General features: G+C 62.5%; 2 protein-coding genes across 3 annotated transcripts; both read right to left on the bottom strand.

Annotated features, from left to right (window-relative positions):
* Positions 1–91: 91 nt before the first annotated feature.
* Positions 92–6,143, bottom strand: MLKL (mixed lineage kinase domain like pseudokinase). Of its 2 annotated transcripts, none has more exons than XM_005009069.6 (11): positions 4,671–6,143; positions 3,771–4,327; positions 3,492–3,605; positions 3,154–3,328; positions 2,969–3,066; positions 2,489–2,624; positions 1,995–2,079; positions 1,415–1,563; positions 1,176–1,225; positions 701–841; positions 92–228 (listed from the first exon to the last, which is right to left on the bottom strand). In XM_005009069.6, exons 2-11 carry the CDS (start codon positions 4,225–4,227, stop codon positions 176–178), a joined length of 1,458 nt encoding a protein of 485 aa, XP_005009126.2. In that variant the 5' UTR covers positions 4,228–4,327; positions 4,671–6,143; the 3' UTR covers positions 92–175. The 2 variants fall into 2 exon arrangements, with proteins under 2 accessions (XP_005009126.2, XP_005009127.2); XM_005009070.6 differs by having other exon boundaries at positions 3,771–4,342.
* Positions 6,144–6,208: 65 nt separating this feature from the next.
* On the bottom strand, positions 6,209–14,775 carry FA2H (fatty acid 2-hydroxylase). The gene is made up of 7 exons (XM_038185484.2): positions 14,394–14,775; positions 10,170–10,259; positions 9,266–9,408; positions 9,072–9,178; positions 7,618–7,790; positions 7,009–7,261; positions 6,209–6,438 (listed from the first exon to the last, which is right to left on the bottom strand). The coding sequence occupies exons 1-7, from the start codon at positions 14,691–14,693 to the stop codon at positions 6,356–6,358; spliced, it is 1,149 nt and encodes a 382-aa protein (XP_038041412.2). The 5' UTR covers positions 14,694–14,775; the 3' UTR covers positions 6,209–6,355.
* Between the last annotated feature and the right edge of the window lie 3,799 nt (positions 14,776–18,574).

Below are 18,574 nucleotides of genomic sequence, written 5' to 3' on the forward strand. Positions count from 1 at the left end.
CAGGCCCCACCAGGCCCAGGGGCCTACCAGGCCCAGGGGCACCCTTGGGTGCCCCCCTCAGCCCTGTCAGTCGCATTAAACACCACACAAATACACCAATAAACGCATGTTGAGCCACGGACACTCGCAAACACGGGGAAGGGGCAGGGCGCTGGGCTCCGTGGGTCCCCCGCAGTCATCTCCCCTGGCTCCTGCTCTTCTCCAGGGCCGCCAGCGAGTCCACGATCCCTGCCAACACACGGCACCCTCAGCACACAGCTCCCTCAGCACCCACGGCACTTCCCAACCCTCCAAGCAACCATTTGTCCCGGCCCCAGCAGCTGGCACAGTAAACGTGGCACAGCCTTCCCCCAAGCACAGCAATGCCCCCGTTCGGTGATTCGGGGCATCCCAGAATCACTAAGAAAAGCCCCCCAAGATCGTTAAATTAATTATTAATTAATTAATTGCTCCCACACTGTGCCCGCTGGGCAGCCAGGTGGTTATGGTCATGGCGTGGGTAAAGGCTGAGCACACAGACTGTGAATGCACCAGCTACGCTCTTGTGTTAGGGGGCTTGGTGTCAGCGGGGCAAGGAGTGATCCCCAAAGACAAAATCCTCCTTTTTCCATTTCAAATGGAAAACAAGGGGCAGATTAACCACCGAAGCAGCTGCCTGAGGGGTGCACAGAGCCCTGGGGCAGATGTCCAGGACACTCACGCTCAGCACACGGGCGCTGGGATGGGTCAAAGGCCCGGCACTCATCGATGATTTTCCTCAGCTCTTCGGGACAATCATCCCCAACGGGGTCCTGGTACTGGTGGTCGCAGATTTTGTCTCTCATCTCCTGGAGGGAGCAGCCTAGGCGACACGTGTGCCAGCAGGGACGTCAGGAGGGTGTCTTCACACCTGAGCCATCCTGCAGCCTCCTCCATGGAGGAGCCACCCAAATTGAACCCATAATGAACCCCTCCCGTCTTTGCCAAAACACCACTGGGCTTCGCTGAAGCACGGAAATGTCTCAATGCTTCAGTGCACACGAACAGCAAATAGAGACGACCTTTCGTGCATGTTTGTGGTTTAAGCGTGTGCTGAAGCTGTGGAGACGTCATGCAGAGCCAGGCACTGAGACCCACACAGCCAAGGCCCCAGCAGCCAAGCTTTTACTTGGGGCACCAGATCACTTCTGTCTCACCTTCAAATGGGATTTTGGAGGTTGCAATCTCCCACAGCACGATCCCGAAGCTGGAATGAGACGAGAAAGAGTCTCTCAGCACTGATTCCACCACCACCTCATCCTCCTTTCTAACAGAGGGAGCTGCTGGGCTATGCCAAGCCCGGTGGGCTGCATGTAACTCTGATTAAACCTGGCCTTCACCCACAGCTTGAGAGCTAGTCCGCTCCCCCAGGAGGGGACTGGTGGGCCAGACACACCTGTATATTTCACAGGACCTCTTGTAGGGGTAGTAGATGTCCTTCAGGTTCTCGGGGGCGACATAAGCCAACATAGACACTTGGTTCCAGTTCTTTTTGGCTTTCCTCTTGATGGAGGACTCTGTTTCACACAGCTCAAATCCCGACAGCTGATTGCGAGAATGAGGAAGGGAAGAGTGTTAGAAATGCAGGGCTGGTTGCTGGTTCTCAGCTCAAGTTTTGAGGCCAAAAGAAACCTATAGCATGGCTGGGGACGGACCTGAGCTGGAGAAAACAGAGCGAGGTGCCTGCAGCCACACGTGCTGCCCGGCACAATGCTCTTTCTGCGACTGAAACCATAGGCGGAGGTGGGGGATTCACCTCCCTACCTTCATCTTGTCCTAGGTCTCAGAAAAGCTTAATGTTGCTGCTGATAAAACAGAGCTAAATGGTGAGCTGAGGTGTAAGTGTCTGAGGTGACGGGGAGGTGACTCCCCCAGTTGTTATTCTGGGTTATCGTGGTTCTCTTCTGTGTTGGTGGGGGGAGAGGTCCGTAGAAATAGCCCAAACTCCGCAGAGCTTCTCCAGGCGTGGTCCTTACCTTCACGCAGTAATCTCCAGCCACCAAGAACTTGTTGCTGCAGATGCAGCCGTGCAGTCGGGACTTCTCCTCCGTCTGGTGCAACCTGCAGCCGGGCAGAACCAAGGGCAACACAAGGTCATGGACCCATCCTCACCTCTGGGCTCCCTCCCACCGCGAAATAACGAGCCTTGTGGATGAGCAGGGCCTGTAAGGAGAACCAGCCATGCTGTAGGGTCCTCCTGAAGCTGCCCTATGGGTGCTGGGGAGGAGAGGGAACAGGGTCTCTCCCTTTCAGGCCTTTATAAGCTTTGAGGCAGATGTAGGGGCCAGCGACCCTAGGGATATGGGCACTGCTGCATCCAAACCACGTCCGACCTCTTCTCCAGCCTCCCATCCCAGTGTCGCAGGCATCCCAGGTGGCAGAAATGGGGTCTCACGGGATGCCAAGAGGTACCAAGCACGATTTGTGGGTCCCCGAGTGGACTAAATCACCGACTGAGGCAGGAGCTCACCTGTAAAGACCCCTGGCGGCTCCCAGGGCCATGCGAATGCGGATCTCCCAGGAGAGGTGGCACTGCTTGGTCAGCACCTCCCGCAGCGTCCCGTGCTTGCAGTACTCCATGACGATGGAGAAGCAGGGGCTCCCGTCTGAGCAAAAAGATGCCTGATGAGGGTGCTGTTGGGCAGCAGCTGGCCCAGGGTGCCGGTGGCACAGCCACCAGCGAGGACAGCCACGGCCCAGGCTTTGGCAGCCCGTGCCAAGGGGGTCCCGGGGTCTGCATTGACCATGGGAAGCTGGTGCTGGGTCTGCTTGGCAGAACTGGCTGGGTGTCTTTGAATTTTTGGGATCTGGTGTAAAGCGTTAGTGCTTTACAGCCTGGACCTGCCCCTTTTTCATGAGTCTGGAGTCTGCGAACCCCTTGAGCATCCCTCCCTTGTGTCACCTCAACCCACCGGGGAGCAAAAGGGTGACACGAACGCCTCCCCCTCACCTTTCTCCTCAATGCAGATCCCGTACATGCGCAGGATGTTCGGAGACTCGAACTTCTTCAGGGTCTGAATCTCCTTCTCGAAGATGTCCCTCACCTTCCTGCAGAGAGGGGCAGCAGGGTGAGGTCCCCAGGCTCGGTGCCACCCTCCCTGCTGCCCCGTGCCGCCCCAGCCCGGCACCACTCACGTCGTGTCGGTGGTCAGCGGCCTCTTGAAGGTTTTGATGGCCACGGGGTACTTGAGATATTCTCCCTCATAGAGGTCGTAGCGCTCGGTGTCCTGCAGGTGCCTGTAGAAGGTGAGCTGGTCCCTCTCGATCTCGGTGATATCTTCTCTTTTACCAACGTTGACCTTCTTCAAACCTGCTCCCGCGCACCAGGAGGGGACAAGGGGCAGGTTAGGCAGGGCTGGGGGCCGCTGGTTGTTTTCACAGAGCATTTTACGCCAGCCTTTGGTCTTGCTAAAAGGGGAAGGGATGCGTTGCACAGCTCCTGAGCTGTGCTTGGGTTTGCAACACCCACTTACTGTCCATCACGCGCACGATTTTGCTCAGCTCGCTCTGCATCCAGTCCACCTTGTCCTCCATGCACTGCCTGTCCATGTAGATCTCCCTGGCCCCATCTCTGGGCTCTTCGGTACCTGGCAAAGGACAGGCGTGGAGATGGATGGGAGGAACGCACTTCGTTTCTCTCCTGCTTTCAAGAGCCCTTGGGCTTTCCCCAGCTGACAACACGGGGCCACAGCTGGGCTGGGGAGGGCTGCCGAGCTCCGACCTTAGGGAAATGAGGCCAAACGCACACTTACTCGCAAGCACCTGGTCCAGGAAAGCCCTGTCATCCCTCAGATCCTCGGCGTCCTGCCTGCGGCAGGTTTTTGACTGAAAGGCCGCCAGGAAAGCCTGCTTCTGCTCCGCCTGCAGCAGCAGTGAGAGCCCCTGGGCCACGTCCTCCAGGCTCTCGTTCACCCAGACGAACTCCTCGCCGCTGCTGCGGGCGCTCAGGAACTTCTGGATCCAGCTGGCCTGGCTGTACTTGGTCACCAGCTTCTGTGCCTCCTCTAGCGCCTGCAGCAGCTTCTTCAGCATCTGCTCCTCGTGGTGGGAGATGTGCCACCACGGCTGGGCCTGCAGGATCCGCACGGGCTCCAGCAGGATCTGGATGCGCTCCACCAGGCGCTGGCACTGGTGCTTGCAGCACTTGACGTGCTCGAACTGGCTGTGGATGGCCTGGGCCACGCAGAGGACCCTCTCCACGATGTCCATGCTCGCAGCAGAGGGCTCGGGGACGTGGCACAGCGGCGTCTGGTGGAGGTGCTCCCCTGGCAATGCTCGTGGGTCAGTTTAATTCGGCTCTTCTTCTTAACTGTGAGGGAACAGCCTGATTAAGGAGGGAACAGCCTTAACTGAGGGAACAGCACGTCATTTTCTGTAAATTAAAGCAGAAGTCGCCGTGCCCGGGCAGCTCGCACGCTGAGCAGGGTCAGCGGTCATCCAAGGAGCATCCCTGGCTACCACACCGTGCTGGTCCTGCCCTGTGCATCCTCGGCCATAAAGCCCTGTTCTATTTCCAGCCGATGCTTCTCTGCATTCCCACCCTCCCCATAAAAGCCTTCGCACGCTCTCCCCGTCCCATCCTCTTCGTATTTTCCCCTCTCCCCCAAGGACGAGGCTCCCCCGCTTGGCAAAATAAGCACAGCTGTGCTTACCTGGCTCCTCGCCGCTTGCTTCCTCCTCGGCCTCTTCTGCAAACTGGGGAGGAACTGGGGGACAGGAGCATTTATAGGGTGCTTTCCCCCCTCCTGGGTGCTGCGGGTGGCGGAAGGGGCGTTGAGCAATGCCGCGCAGCGTCGCCCTTCCAGGAAAGCTGCTCCGGCTGACGGAGGAGGGGGACACGAGGCGCACGGTGTCCCCCCGCTCCCCCCCTGCTGGGTTCGGGGTGCTGGGGGATGGGGTCGCCCATGGAAAGTGCCCTGGGGAAGTGTCTGGGACCTGTTATGATCCTGGCTGCTGTCTCAGCTCTTTTTGCCACGCAGAGGGCACTGCAAAGCGCTCAGCCTCAGCTCTGCACCCCGCTGAGCTTTCCCCACGGGGCACGGGGTCCTCCAGAGCATCCCAGCCTCATGTGAGGGATGCCAGGCAGGGCTCGGTGCCCATCCCTTTTTCCAGCCCGGCCTCGAGCCCTCCCTGCCCTGTCCGGTGTCAAAGGAAGCGAGCGGGGGGCACGGGAAGCGACGCTCGACCTCTGCGGGAAGGGCAGGAAGCGGCGCAGGCCGATTTTCGGAAGCGCGAGGCCACGCATGACACCCGTTGCCCAACCTCGGGGATTTCAGCCTGGCACCTCTCCACCTCGCCCCTGCCTGCTGTCACGCCGTCCTCACCCCCCCCGGGCACGGAGCATCCCCCCCTGGGCAGCCCAAACCCGTGCCCTGCTCGGTGGCACAACCACGGGTACCCAGGGGCCACCCCAGCCCCCCGGGGTTACGTTTTGGGAAGCACAAATAGCCAGGCCCTTTTTAAAGGGTTTTATTTTTCAAAATATACAGCTTATTTACAGGTGTAGTGTCTACAGTTTTACATATAACTTTATTCCAGACCTTTAAATATCCGCAGTAAACATTAGAAAAAAAAAAAAAATAAATCACAGGATCAGGGAAAAAAAAAAAAAAAAGGCATCTTTTAGTGATTCCGTTCATTGGAGTTTAGGTTTCAGATAGCTGACAGCTACAAAAAACGTGGACTTGATAAATCTGGCAGAGAGATATGGCACGCTGGTTAGAAAAAGGCAAAAACCAGCAGGCTGTGCTGGTTTGATGGTGATTTTTTTTTGCGTTTGTTTTGTTTTTTTTTCCACCCCTCCCCAAGTGCCCCAAGACACAGAAGCCCCCGGGTAGGAGCTGGGAGAACTGCAGCATATCGGGCACCTGGGGGGGGGGCACCCCATAAGGGCTGGGGGTCGGGGGGGCTCCGGCGAGGTGCAGGGCAGAGGGAGGAGGGCTGGGGGGCTCGAGGCGCTGGGCACTTCATCCTTTGGGCGCAGAGCTGCCCCCACATCAGTGCCCGCAGCCTCCTCCTGCCCCTTCCCCGCATCCTTGCCCCCCAGCCCCGGGGGCAGCACGGAGGGGATGGTGCAGCCCCCCCGGGGGGGATGGGGAGGAAGAGGAGGGACGGTGCAGACCCTCAGCAGCACAATAAGGTCCCCACATGGCCCCGGTGGTGCTGGAGGCGTTGGGTAGGGGACAGGCAGGGCTCCAGCCTTGCCCCCGGCACCACGGGAGGGATGGGGACAAGGTTGGGGCCACCACAGGGATGCTCCGGAGAGGGGTCAGTGCCACGTCCCCCAGGAATGAGGGACGGGGAGGGACACCAGCCAGGAGGGACAGAGCTGGGGCCGTCAGTCCTCTTTCTCAAAGGTCTCCTCCTCAGGGATGAGCGTCCTGAAGGGGCGATCCCAGAAGCGGGTGCTGATGCCGAAGCCTAAAGGGAAGGGGAAAAAGCGCTCAGCCCGTGGTGCTGCTGGGGGTGAGTTAACCAAAACGCTGCCACCATCACCAAAACGGGCAGCCAGGACAGGGCTGGTGACACCCCAAGATTTCCAGGGCCCTGCCCCACGCAGCGGGGACACAGCAGAGCACGGGGCTGGGCTGGTGATGGCACCAGCAGCGTCCCCGCGGAGAGGAGCGCCGGCGTTTTGGGGAGGGAGGCTCGCCACCCAGCCCTGGGGTGACAAACCAGGGCGAGGAGGAAGAGCAGAGGGACAAAAGGAGGCGGCTGGGACGATAACTTATCAGGATGGGGCGCTTTCTCCTAGGAAACCGGGCAAAGGGCAGGTTGAGCAAGCGCCGGGCTGCGGCACAGCGAGGGAAGCCCGCGGCCTCACCCTGCACCCGCCAACGCCACCCGCGAGGAGGAGACGAGCGCCACGTCCCGGCACCTCTGCACCAAGGTGGGCACACGGGGGGCTCCCCTCAACCCCCCAGATAACTCCCAGCCCCTGCCGTGAGGCTGTTTTTTCCCCCAAATTCTGGGAAGCACGCGTGGCGCTACCTGATTTTTGGTGTTCAAAGTGGTGCTTGACGTGGTACGCCTTCAGCCCGTACAGGTAGGTGCCTTTCTTCGGCGAGCCGTAGTGGAGGTAGTAGTGCATCATGTCGTACACCACGTAGCCGCAGAGCCCCCCGACGAAGACGGAGAGCCCCAGCACCTCGGGCAGCAGGAGCTGCAGCACGCCGTAGAAGAAGCCGATGACCAGCGACGCCGGCACCGGGGGGAAGACCAGGCGGGAGCTGTCAAAGGGAGACTGGGAGAGGAGCAGAGCAGGACGGTGAGCTCCTCGCACCCCAAACGAAACCAAGGCACACCCACCCCGCAGGGCTGTCTCATCTGAATGCGAGCCACGCATCCAAGACACCAATTTTTGGTGCAGCACCCCCAAAGGCGCACAGAGACACCCGGAGCAGCCCCCGACTTCGGCTCACGGGTCCTTGGCACAACGGGGACGTTTCCTCCAGCGAAGCTAGAGGGAGCCCACTGCTGCCAAGGCTCTCACCGCCCTCGCCAGCGTTAGGCACCCTGATTGCTCGGGGTGAAGACACCGCGGGTGGCGGGGAGCACGCAGCGCCAGGCAGCCCCCGCGCCCCCGGCCCCGCGGCTCACCTTGTGGTGCTGCCCGTGCAGCAAGAAGTGCAGGGTGATGAGATAGTAGTTGCTAGCGGGTGGCTTCATGTGGAAGACAAAGCGGTGGATGAGGTACTCAAGCAGGGACCACAGGAACATCCCCAGGAGGAAGATGAAGGGGAAGTAGTATTTGTGCACGGGGATGGAGTACTCTACACAACGAGACATGCGGCGGTCAGCCAGGCAGGGGGGGGCTTCAGGTGCTTTTATCCAGCGCCATGCTCACACCGGGGAAGCTCGCCTCTCCCCGGCACGCAGCCCACGGGTTTGTTGGACCCCTACCAATTCCCACTCTCTGGGGAAACAGCCGGGTGCCACTCAGGGCTGGAGGCACCCCCTGGTCCTTACAAAGCTGCTGCGCCCACCCCAGCGAGCAGGAGGGACCCGACAGACACAGGGGTGGCCAAACAGCGCTGCTGCTGCTGTGGTTTTGTCCTGCAGGGAGCAGATCTGTCGGGTGCTTTCCCCTCACACAGCATTTTTCCACCTCCTCCTCCTCTCGGTGCCCTCAAGCCCTGCGTCCCCGCTGGCAAAAAAAAATAATTCACCCCGTTCATTCTCGCTAGCGAGATCCCCCAAAGCTGAGCGTGGTGGCAGCTGGACAAAACACCCTCTCAGCAGCAAGGTGCCGGGGGCAGATTCCTCCAGGAGGAATCGGGGAGGGCGCATCCCAAAATTCAAGCCCACCAGCTGGCAGCACTCGTGCCCCAGCCACATGGCTGCGGGCGGTGCAGCTCCGGGCTGCCCAAATTTCCTGGGCTAACACAGCAAAGCCTGCAAGCACACGGGCAAACGTGAAAGAGGTTTGCAGGAGGGGAAAACAAAACAAAACCAGAAAAAAAAAAAACGTATCAAAAAGCTATCAAAAAGCTATCAAAACCTGGGCTGAGCGGGGCAGGTTGGCGAGAGGGGGCCGGCGCGGGCGCAGCTGGCACCGGGTGGCACCTTGCGGCGAGGGAGCCGGGCAAACAACAAAGCACCCGGCCCCCCCCGGCCCCCCGCCCCTGCTTCCCGGGGGCGCAGACAGTGGCAGATTGAAGGGCAGGCGCTCGGGGCGAACAAGCCCCGCACTGTGCGCGGCCGGCGGCGCTGAGAGCCGGGTTTGTTCGCCGCAGCCGCCCGGCCCTGGTGCCAGCGCTGTGGTGGGTGTCAGCACCCGGGAATGGAGGGGGGGGGGAGAACGCACCCCCAGCGGCGAGCTGCAGGGCTTTATTTTGGGGATGGAGGAGAGGGAAAAAAATGTATTTAGGGGGAGGGGGGGTGATGGGGGGAGGCGAGCTCGGGCGGTGAACCAGCGCAGGCGGCTTCATGCCGGGGGTGTGCTGGTGGGAACGGGGCTGGGGGCTCGTGCGCTGCTCTCATGGACACATGCTGGAAGCTGGGGATGGGGAAGGGATGAGCGGAGGCTCTGTGCCTCCCTGCGGGCCTCGTACCTGTGGTGAAGGAGGAGAAGAGCCTGGTGTTGCCCTGCGCGAGGGCCGTGTAGCTGACCCAGCTGAGATAGAGCACCACGGGGGTCCACACCAGGAACACCACGTACCTGTGGGGCGAGGGGAGACGTCAGTGTGCCATCCCATCCCATCCCATTGATCTCCTCCCCATCCCCATCCCATCCCGGGGCACTCACCACGCCGTCTTGGAGAGGGACTCGAGGAAATCCGAGTGGAAGAGGCGGATGGGCCTGTCCACGGGCTGGTGCACCCACTCGTCGTACTTCTCCCCCAGGTAGCCCACCTGCCACAGCAGGGGCTTCCTCCAGTCCACCAGGTCCTGTGGGGGGAAATAATGGAGCGGTGTGGTAACACTCGGCTGGGTAAAACCACGGCACCCGGGTCTTTTTTGGGGATTCCCATGCTGGCACAGTGAGGCGGCCCCGGTGCTATCACCCGCAGGCACCGCGCACTTTGTCCCCGTGCCGCCTTCAGCCCCGATAACCGCGGCTCGCCCCCCGCGGGCTGGCCAAACAAGAGGGGTTTTCTCCTGGCGGTGAGGACGCCGTGGTTTTGGGGTCTCCTCCTGGTCTAGGAAGGGACGGATGTGATTGCCCAGAGGGGCAACCCCAGCCCGAACGGGGATGGAGACAGAGAGACCCCGCTCCAGGGAGATTTCAGGGCAAAAAAGGTCAGTTTGGGATGCAGCCAAAGGGAAGATTCCCTTTAAAAGGCAATCGGTGGCAAAATATTTACAGGGGTCGGAGAAGGGCTCCTTGCCACGCAAAGAAAAACAAAAATCCTTTTGCAAGATAAAAGCAGTCCCCTGAGCTCCCCCGGGGCCGTGCTTGGTACGGCGGCCACGGGCTGCAGGGGCACCCAAAGGCACCTTGGGGACGGGGCAGGCAGCAGAGCTCACCCTGCCCGGCCGCTGCACCCCTCATTGCTCAGTCCGGAGGACAAAAAAAACACAACAATAATAATAAAAATAGAAATAACCAGCACAAGGCGTGGCTTGGCAGCTCGCCCCGTGCTGAAGGGCAAAGCTGCTGTCAAAGGAAGGCACCGCCTCCCCGGGGGAGCCGCCCCGCAGCCCCTCACCTTGTCCACGTCCACGGTTTTACAGCGGGGGTCCAGCCGGCGCGCTGGCGGGGCTGCTGCATCTGTTGGCTTCTCTGTTTGGGGACAGCTCTGCAAAAAGAAGGAAAAACCCCAGGGTGAGAGGTGGCAGCCAGCAGGGCTCAGGGTGGTGACTGCGAATGAGGGCGAGCAACGTGTCCCGGCACTCAGCCTGAATTTTGGCTTCACAACAAGCCAGGAAAACAACGAGTGGAGCTTCCCAGCTCGCTGTGGTGGCAAAGCAGAGGTTCCTGGGCTCTTCCCCCAAATTTTTCCCCTTCCCATAGCCTGGTGAGCCCTGTCCTGAGCCTGCTGGGCTCGCTGCAGGAGCAGCAGCACCTGGCATTGCAGGGTTGGTGCACGCAGCACCCTTCCTCCGGGCCAACAGCCTGCTGCTCCCTGGGGAAAGCCTGGTTTTGGTTGGGGTCCCCGAGGAACCCCAAGCCCACGGGGCTGAGGCTGAGCTGCACCGGGCTGCTTTGGCTGGAGAGGGCACCGTGGTGAGCAGGATGCTCGGGCGCAGAGGGACCTTTGGGTGCGAGGATGGAGAAAGCGGAGGAAGCTCCCTGGGGAGCAAAGTGCTGAGACCAACCACGGCTCCACCTGCACCAGTGGGGAATTTGTGGTGTCCCCACGCGAGCCCCTGGCTGCTGGTGCCCCCACAGGGCTGGCTCCCCAGGCAGGACGTGCCAAACGTGCCTTTTCCCCACTCAATCACCTTGGGTGACCCATTAACCAGCCAGCAGGCCACGGCACGTCCAGGCAGCCCCACCGGGCTTTCCGTGTGCGAACGGCAACGGGATTTTTCCCCGTAGGGACGGGACGGTCCCCTCGAGCTCTGCGGGGAGGTGGTGAAGGTGACACCGGCAGCGGGGACCCTGCAGGAGCGGCGTCACCGCGGCGGGGCGGACGGGACTTTACTCGGCCAGGCGCACGTGACGCTGACGCGGGGCCTCCGGAGTGTTTGCTGATACCAGACGCTCCTGGAGGGACGGGCGCCCATCCCACCTCCCGGCGAGCCTCGTCCCAGAGGGCGAGGAACCAGCGGGTGACTCGTGCTGGGCAGCAGAGCTGACATTTCCAGCCAGGCAGGACTGCGGCAGGCAGCAATTTCAGCTCCGATGCACCTCCCTCTGTCCATCTCGAAAGGTCTCCGCTGGCATTTCGCTCTCGGTGTGCTCCTTCTTTCAGCCACACGGCGCAAAATCCAGGTGGAGGCGGCTGAGTTATGGGTTCTCCAGAGTGCTTTAGTGCTCCTCCTTGCACGTGCTTTGGTGGAAAATCCATCTTCCAGTAAAGGAGCCCAATTCTGACACATGCATCATCAGCTCGACGCTGGCAGAGAGGGTGCTGGTGTCCCAGTGCCGCGCCTCCCCGCTCCGAAACGTCCACATGCCTCAAATTCCTCCACCCCTGCATCGCTCCCCGGCCGGCCACGGGCGGCTCCGCTTTCCAAGGATGCTCCAAAAAAAGACGGGGAGGACACAAGTGACACCCCGGCGGGGTGACAGCCCCGGCGACGTGCTCGCCATCGCCCTGCATGACGCAGCGCCCGGCCTCGCCCGAGTCGCCTCCACCCCCTCATCCTGCACGGCCACCGCCTCGCCCGGTGCCAGCACCCATGGGTGCTGCCCCGAGGAGGGCTCGCTGCTCTTCACCCCGTGGCTCAGAGCCCCTGGTGTCACCAAACCAGGGGACAGCCCCGTGGCGTGGGTGCCACCGGGGAAGCCGGCCCCGATGGCAGCTGGAGGAGGACGAGGAGGAGGCTCGCTCTGCCCGCGGGTGATGCTGCCGCCTCTGCCTCGTCTCCAGGAAAACAGGTCCTGCCAGGAAAGCCTTGCGAGAGGAGAGGCCTGATGTAACCAAGGGAAAGTTACGCCTACGAAACGCCGCCACCTCCCTGTGCCTCTCCCGGGACGGAGACCGGCACGACCAGAGGCCGAGGTGTGAGGCTGTGAGCGTGCCCCCAACTGGGCTTCGTGCACGGCAACCCCACTGGCACACGGAGAGCTGCGGTGCCACCAACACCTCTGCCGAAGAGCAGGACCATGAAAAGGAGACGGAAGGTGACTTGTCCCAATAAAAAGAAAAAAAAAAAGTCCCACCACGCCACGTTTTATTACACCACCTCCAAACGGGCGAGCGCCTACGTAGGGGTGAGCTCACGCCGCGAAGGGGAGCGAGGGCAGCGCAGCCCCGCACGCGGTGGGAGCGGTGCAGGCACCACGGTGAGGGACAGGGGATTTGTGGTGATTCACGGCCGCGTCACGCAGCCCCGAGGAGGCTGTGATGAAAGCCTCTCGTTGCTCAAATTGGAGGGGTAATTACACGAGCCGGTTTCCCTCTAGCAAGGCTGTTAAAATCCACTGGCTAGTTTGGCTAATTATCGCTCCGTGCTTTGATCTCCTCTCGATTCTGTTTGCATAGATAAAACAAAGTGTGGCGCTTCGTGGTTGTTTTTTTTTGTTTTGTTTTGTTTTTTAATCAAACTGGGGCTCAGTGATTTGGTCCGGGGCAAGCCAGGAGTGTCCACAGGGACCTGGTCACCCCTCTCTGTGGTCACACCGGGCTCTCATTTAATAACCTCAGGTTCCTGCAGGACGTCCCACTGGAGGGGCACTACTGGTGGGCTCCCACGAAACCCTAGGAGGGAGACACCTGCCCGAAAAACCAACCCTTGGGTTCAGGCGGCGACGGCACAGGTGGCAGCACCAGAACTCGTCCATCCGGTAGCTGCGCGCACCCCAACCCGTCGGGCTTGTTGCGCGCGGGAGGAGGCGGCGGTGTCCCAACAAAGGAGTTGCCACGGCCGGGATCCGAGGGTGGAAGAGCCGAGCATGGCACCGGGGCGCGGAACAAAGCCCCGTCTGTGCGGCCGCCACCGCGCGGGGCCGAGCTGTGCGCCCTCGGGGAGGAGGGGACCGAGCAAACAGCACGCGGGGATGCGCCCTCGGTCACCGACCCCGCTGTGCTGGCACCGGGGGCACGGCTCCCCTGCGAGCATCGCCGGGAGCTTCCTGCTCTGCCCGGAGGGTCCCGAGCAGCCGGGATGCCGGTGGTGTCACGTCAGCCTGTCCCGGATCCCCCGCACCGCTGTGCCCGCGGATCCCAGTCCCGCTGGCGTCAGGAGCACCGCAGTGCCTGGGTGTGCCCCGTACGCCCTAGACCTTTGCACCACGTCCGCCTCTGGCACCGTGCGTGCCGGGTGCTCAGCGCGCACCCTGCCCCTCGCACGCCCCGAGCTCCCCAGGCCCTGCACGGCCTGGACCCGAGCACCCTGCTGACCCCATGTGCTGCACACACCCCAAACCCTCCGCACCCCGTACCCCTGAGAGGTGGGACCCAGAGCATCCCACACAGCTCAGCCCCGATATGCCACGGGTGTGGGGTGCAGCACAGACCCCATACAGCTGTACTGTCACGCTCTGTGCACCTGGGTGCTTGACAGACCCCATGCAACTCTGCCCCTATGCTCCTTAGATGCAGGGCACCCTACAGACCCTAACCAGCTCTACTGCCACGCTCCCTAGACCTGGGTGCCCTGCAGACCCCACACAGCTCCCCCCACCTCTGGGCACCCTGTAGACCCCATACAGCTGTGTCCCCACATCCCCTGCACAAAGGACACCCCATAGACCCCATACAGCTCCCTCCACCCCTGGGCACAATATAGAACCCCACACACCTCCACCCCCATACTCTCTTGACACAGGACACCCTATAGACCCCATACAGCTGCACCCCCACACTCCTTGGATGAAGGGCACCCTACAGACCCCATACAGCTGCACCCCCACACTCCTTGGATGAAGGGCACCCTACAGACCCCACACAGCTCCAACCCCACACTCCCTGGATGACGGGCACCATATAGACCCCACACAGCCCCTCACACCCCTGTGCACCCCATAGACCCCATACACCCCTATCCCCCCCCTCCCTGCACACAGGACACCCCACGGACCCTACACACCTCCACCCCCACACTCCCTGGATGGAGGACACCCTACAGACCCCATACAGCTCCCTCCACCCCTACACACCCCATAGACCCCACACAGCTCCGTGCGCCCCCGTGCGCCCCCGTGCGCCCCCGTGCGCCCCCGTGCGCCCCCGTGCGCCCCCGTGCGCCCCCGTGCGCCCCCGTGCGCCCCCGTGCGCCCCCGTGCGCCATAGAGCCCAACAACCCCCCGCTGCTGCTGCTACCTGCCGGGAGCCTTCCTCCTCCTCCTCCTCCTCCTCCTCCTCGTCGTCGTCGCGCAGCTCTCCCAGGTAGTACTGCTCGAGCCAGCGGCGGGCGTTGGCGGAGTGGCGGTGCGGGGGCCCGTCCAGCGCCGCGCTCACGTCGGTGCCGGCTCTGCGCCGCAGCAGCTGCTCGCCGCCGGGGTGGAGGCGCACGAAGGCGCTGAGGTCGTAGAGGCGCCGGCGGCACCGCACCACGCACGAGCCCTGCGCGCAGCGAGCCCGCACCTCGGCGGCGCTGAACGAGCGCGGCGGAGCCGCCATGGCCCCGACCGGCCCCGGCTCGGCCCCAAACCCCGCTCCCGGCCCCGGCCCCGGCCCGGCCCCGGCCCGGCCCCGCTGTGCCGCCCGCCGGCCCCCGCCGCCTGCATTAACCCGGCCGCGCCGCCGAGGCTCCGCCCCACGGGGCGCTGATTGGGGGGGGAGGGAGACGGGGGGGGGCTTGGGGGAAAAGGGGAGGGGTTTGGGGGAAAGGGGGCGGGGTTATGGGGAAAGGGGGCGGGGTCTGGGGAAAGGGGGTGGGGTCTGGGGAGAGGGGGCGGGGCTTTGGGGAAGCTCCGCCCCCCAGCAGGTGGGGGTGGGGGGTGGGGGGGTGCATGGGGAGGGGTATATGGGGTATGGGGTATGGGGGGTATATGGGGTGTATGGGGTGTGCAGGGTATACAGGATATATGGGGTGTGTGTCATATGGGGTATATGGGGTATGTGGGGTACATGAGGTGTATGGGGTATGGGGGGTATGGGGTATATGGAGTATACAGGATATATGGGATATATGGGGAATATGGGGTATATGGGATCTATGGGGTATGTGGGGTGTATGGGGTGTATGGGGTATGGGGTATATGGGTGTATGGAGTATATGGGGTATATGTGCTATAGGGTGTATATGGGGTATGAGGTATATGGGGTATACAGGGTATACAGGGAATATGGGGTGTATGGGGCATATGGGGTATGGGGTATATGGGGTATGGGGAGTATGGAGTATACAGGTTATGGGGTGTATGGGGTATATGGGGTGATGGAATGGAGTGATGGGGGTATAGGGATGTGGGGTGATGGAGGAACGGGGATATGGGGTGATGAGGGTATGCGGGTACTGGGCCATGGGGGAATGGGGTGACAGGGGAATGAGGGGATGAGGTGAGGGGGTACGGGGGGAGGGGGGAGGCGGGCATTCCTGGGGAGTTGGGGTACGGGGTGACGGAGGTACGGGGTGATGGAGGTACGGGGTGATGGGGGAATTTGGGCACCCCAGGGGAAAAAGGGCCCCGTGTCACACGCAGCGAGCCGGCAGCAGGTTCAGTTCACTAATTAATAAAAATTGCCTTCGCAATTACCCCAAAGGGGGGTGGCAGCACTACAGGGGCACCCCAGCCACCACGGTGGGTTTGGGGTTGCGGGGGCCGCTTTGGGGTGACGTCCCCACCCCAAGGGCCGGCCACACGCCGGCAAATTTCGGCGTCGCTGCCGCCAGGCCCCAGCCCCGGCTTAATGCGGGGTGCACCCTGCCCAGGAATGCCGACCCGGGCGGCCCCCCCAGCCCTACCCCGGCCTCCCCCATGGATTTTGGGGTGCTGCAGCAGCCCTGCGGGGCGTTGAGCGAAGCCTTTAATCGAGGTGGATGCAAAACTCGCTGCGGCTCCGGCGCGACGCCTCCCTCCCAGCCCCAAGACCTTTGGGGCAGCAGCTCGGGGCAAAAAGTCCTCATTTTGGGGTCATTTTTTGCATGGGGGGGTCCCTGGGTGGCACGTCCTCGGGGCAGGGGTGCTGATAGGGCCGGGGTCCCCGGGCACACCCAGGGTGGGGGGTGACAGCCCCACGGCACCCACAATGGTGCCGGGGGTCCCCGGTGTGGCTGTGGGGCCGGACCCGGGGTTCCCATGGGGTGGCTGCGGTGTCCCCGGCTGCCGGTGCTGAGCTCGGCGCTTTGTCGAGGCAGGGCGGCTCCCGTTTTAGGATTTTTGGGAGAGTGTGGGGGCGGAGGCGGATCCGGACAGGCCAGGGAACTCAGCCGGAGCCTTGGGGCACCTCCGGGCCGCTGCACCCAAACGGGGCGTGGGGTGGGGGGCTCAGCAGGGCCCGCCGTGTCCCCAAGTGCCCAGCACCCCGGGGTGCGCGGGGACCCCGGCTGTGACCGTCCCCACGGGCACTTCCTTGGCCCTGACCGACGCTGGCGGTGCCTGGACTGGTTCAGCTGGCAGACGGACGGACAGACGGACACCGGGGACAGCAGGAACGTGCCCAAGGGGTTGGGGCAGGACGAGGCCCCGCGGCATGGCACGGGTGGCACTGGGGTAACCTGGCTGCAGAGCAAGGAGCCGATATGGGGGGGGCTTTTCCTTGCCACCTCCTCCATCCCCATCCCCTTCCCCATTCCTCCTGCCAAGCTGGGGGTGAATTTCGAAGGAGGATTTGGGGAGCTCCTTGCTCTTGGCATCGTTATTCCGAGCTGCCAGGCGCTCCCCCCCGATTCTTGCCCTCGCCAGGCTGCGGGTGGGTGAGGAGCAGCCCTGCCCCTGCCTCCTCGCCGCCGCGTTGAGCAACGCCATTCCCAGGGCAACCACGGCACACGCTGCAGGGTGTGAGACGAGCGCCCGGCCCGCAGCGTCCGGGAAGAAATTCCAGCTCCCTCGGTGTGGGGTTGCACAAACCCAACCAGCGCCTCGCCACCTTCCCGGGCAGCACTGGCCGCCCTCCGCCCGAGCGGTGCCCAGATGCTGCTCAGATAGCCCGTAATGAACTGCAATAGGGCACGTCAATAGGGCCACCCGGCAGCCCGTCACCTCCAAATAACACCTCTCCGTCCCCTTCCAGCGTGGAAACGCTTCCGAGGCGGGCGGCTGTCACGTAGGGAGTGGGGTGGGAGCACCCCGGGGGTGACCGCGGGGCGCAGACGCCGCCCGGGGCTCTGCCGAGGTGCAGGATGGAGGGTTTGGGGTGCCGGCAGCTCGGGGAGCGCGGTGCTGTGTTGTGCAAGAGCTGTGCCAAGCCCCACGGGCGGTCACGTCGCTCCCGGGGGAATGGGGAGGCTGCTGGAGTCAGGGGATGTGGGTTCGGGGAGAAGGATGGGGACAGCGCGGTGGCACCGCGCGGGGAGGAGCTGCTCCATGTGGGCTCCTCGTGGAGAGCGAGCACGGCTCGGTGCGGACAGCTCTTAGGAAAATAACTTTAATGGTTCACACAGCGCCTGCTCGGGCCCCTGCAGGAGCTCGCCCCTGTGGGTGCTGGCACGGGGCTCGTCCTGGCCCCACATTTGGCCAAAATCAAAGCTGAGGGTGCAGGCTGCCGAGGAGGGGCAGGGGCTGCGCATGTTATGTGTGTAACTTCAGGCAGGTGCACGGCAATGTGCAGGTGCAGCCCCAAACAGAGGGATCAAAGCGGGATGTTAGCAAACTGAAGCTCCACAGGGATGAAAATCACAAACCTTTTACCTCCAATGCCCTTCTAAAACCCTTTTTCCCCTGGAAATTGCTGCCTCCCTGACCCCGTCACTGCAGCAGCTCATCCCAAATCACTCATCACTTCCCCCCCAGCTAAAACAAGCCGCAAGGAGCAAGTGCCCTCCTTGTGTCTTCTCGAGAAGGAAGCTGAGGCTTTCCAAAACGCCCCCAGGTGCTGCCCTGCACGGGAGGAGACCCGGGCTGGGACGCGGGGTGCAGATCCCCGGGGAGGCAGCTGCCGCTCCCAGCCACGAGGATGAGGCAGGGACGAGGCAGGGACGGGCGAGCTGAAGTGCACCGCACCGCCCTGCCTGAGCCAAGCCCGGAGACGCTGCGGGGTAATAAAGTGCCGGAGGAAAGCAGCTAAACCCCGGGGACTTTGGCCGCGGAGCTGGGCTTTTCACACCAGCTGCAGCTCCTGCCCAGCGAGGAGGAAGCCGTTTAGGAAATCGTCTTGAAAAGCCCAGTGTCACGCTGTTGCTTTATGGGGTGACCTAAGTGATGTAACCAGACATTCAGAATCAGGACCCTGGCGCTTGGGGAGCTCTGAGCACAGGCACTCTCCGAGCACAGCCTGCAGTTGGCCCGTCGAGCTCACTGCTGCCTGCAAATTATTTCTGTAATCAAATTAATTCTGTACGAAGTGTGTGAAGAAGACTCTTTTGATCACTCTGGAGCCCCTGGAAAGGCACCACCTCG

The sequence above is a fragment of the Anas platyrhynchos genome, chromosome 12 (genome assembly GCF_047663525.1).
Source record: "Anas platyrhynchos isolate ZD024472 breed Pekin duck chromosome 12, IASCAAS_PekinDuck_T2T, whole genome shotgun sequence".
NCBI lineage: Eukaryota > Metazoa > Chordata > Aves > Anseriformes > Anatidae > Anas > Anas platyrhynchos.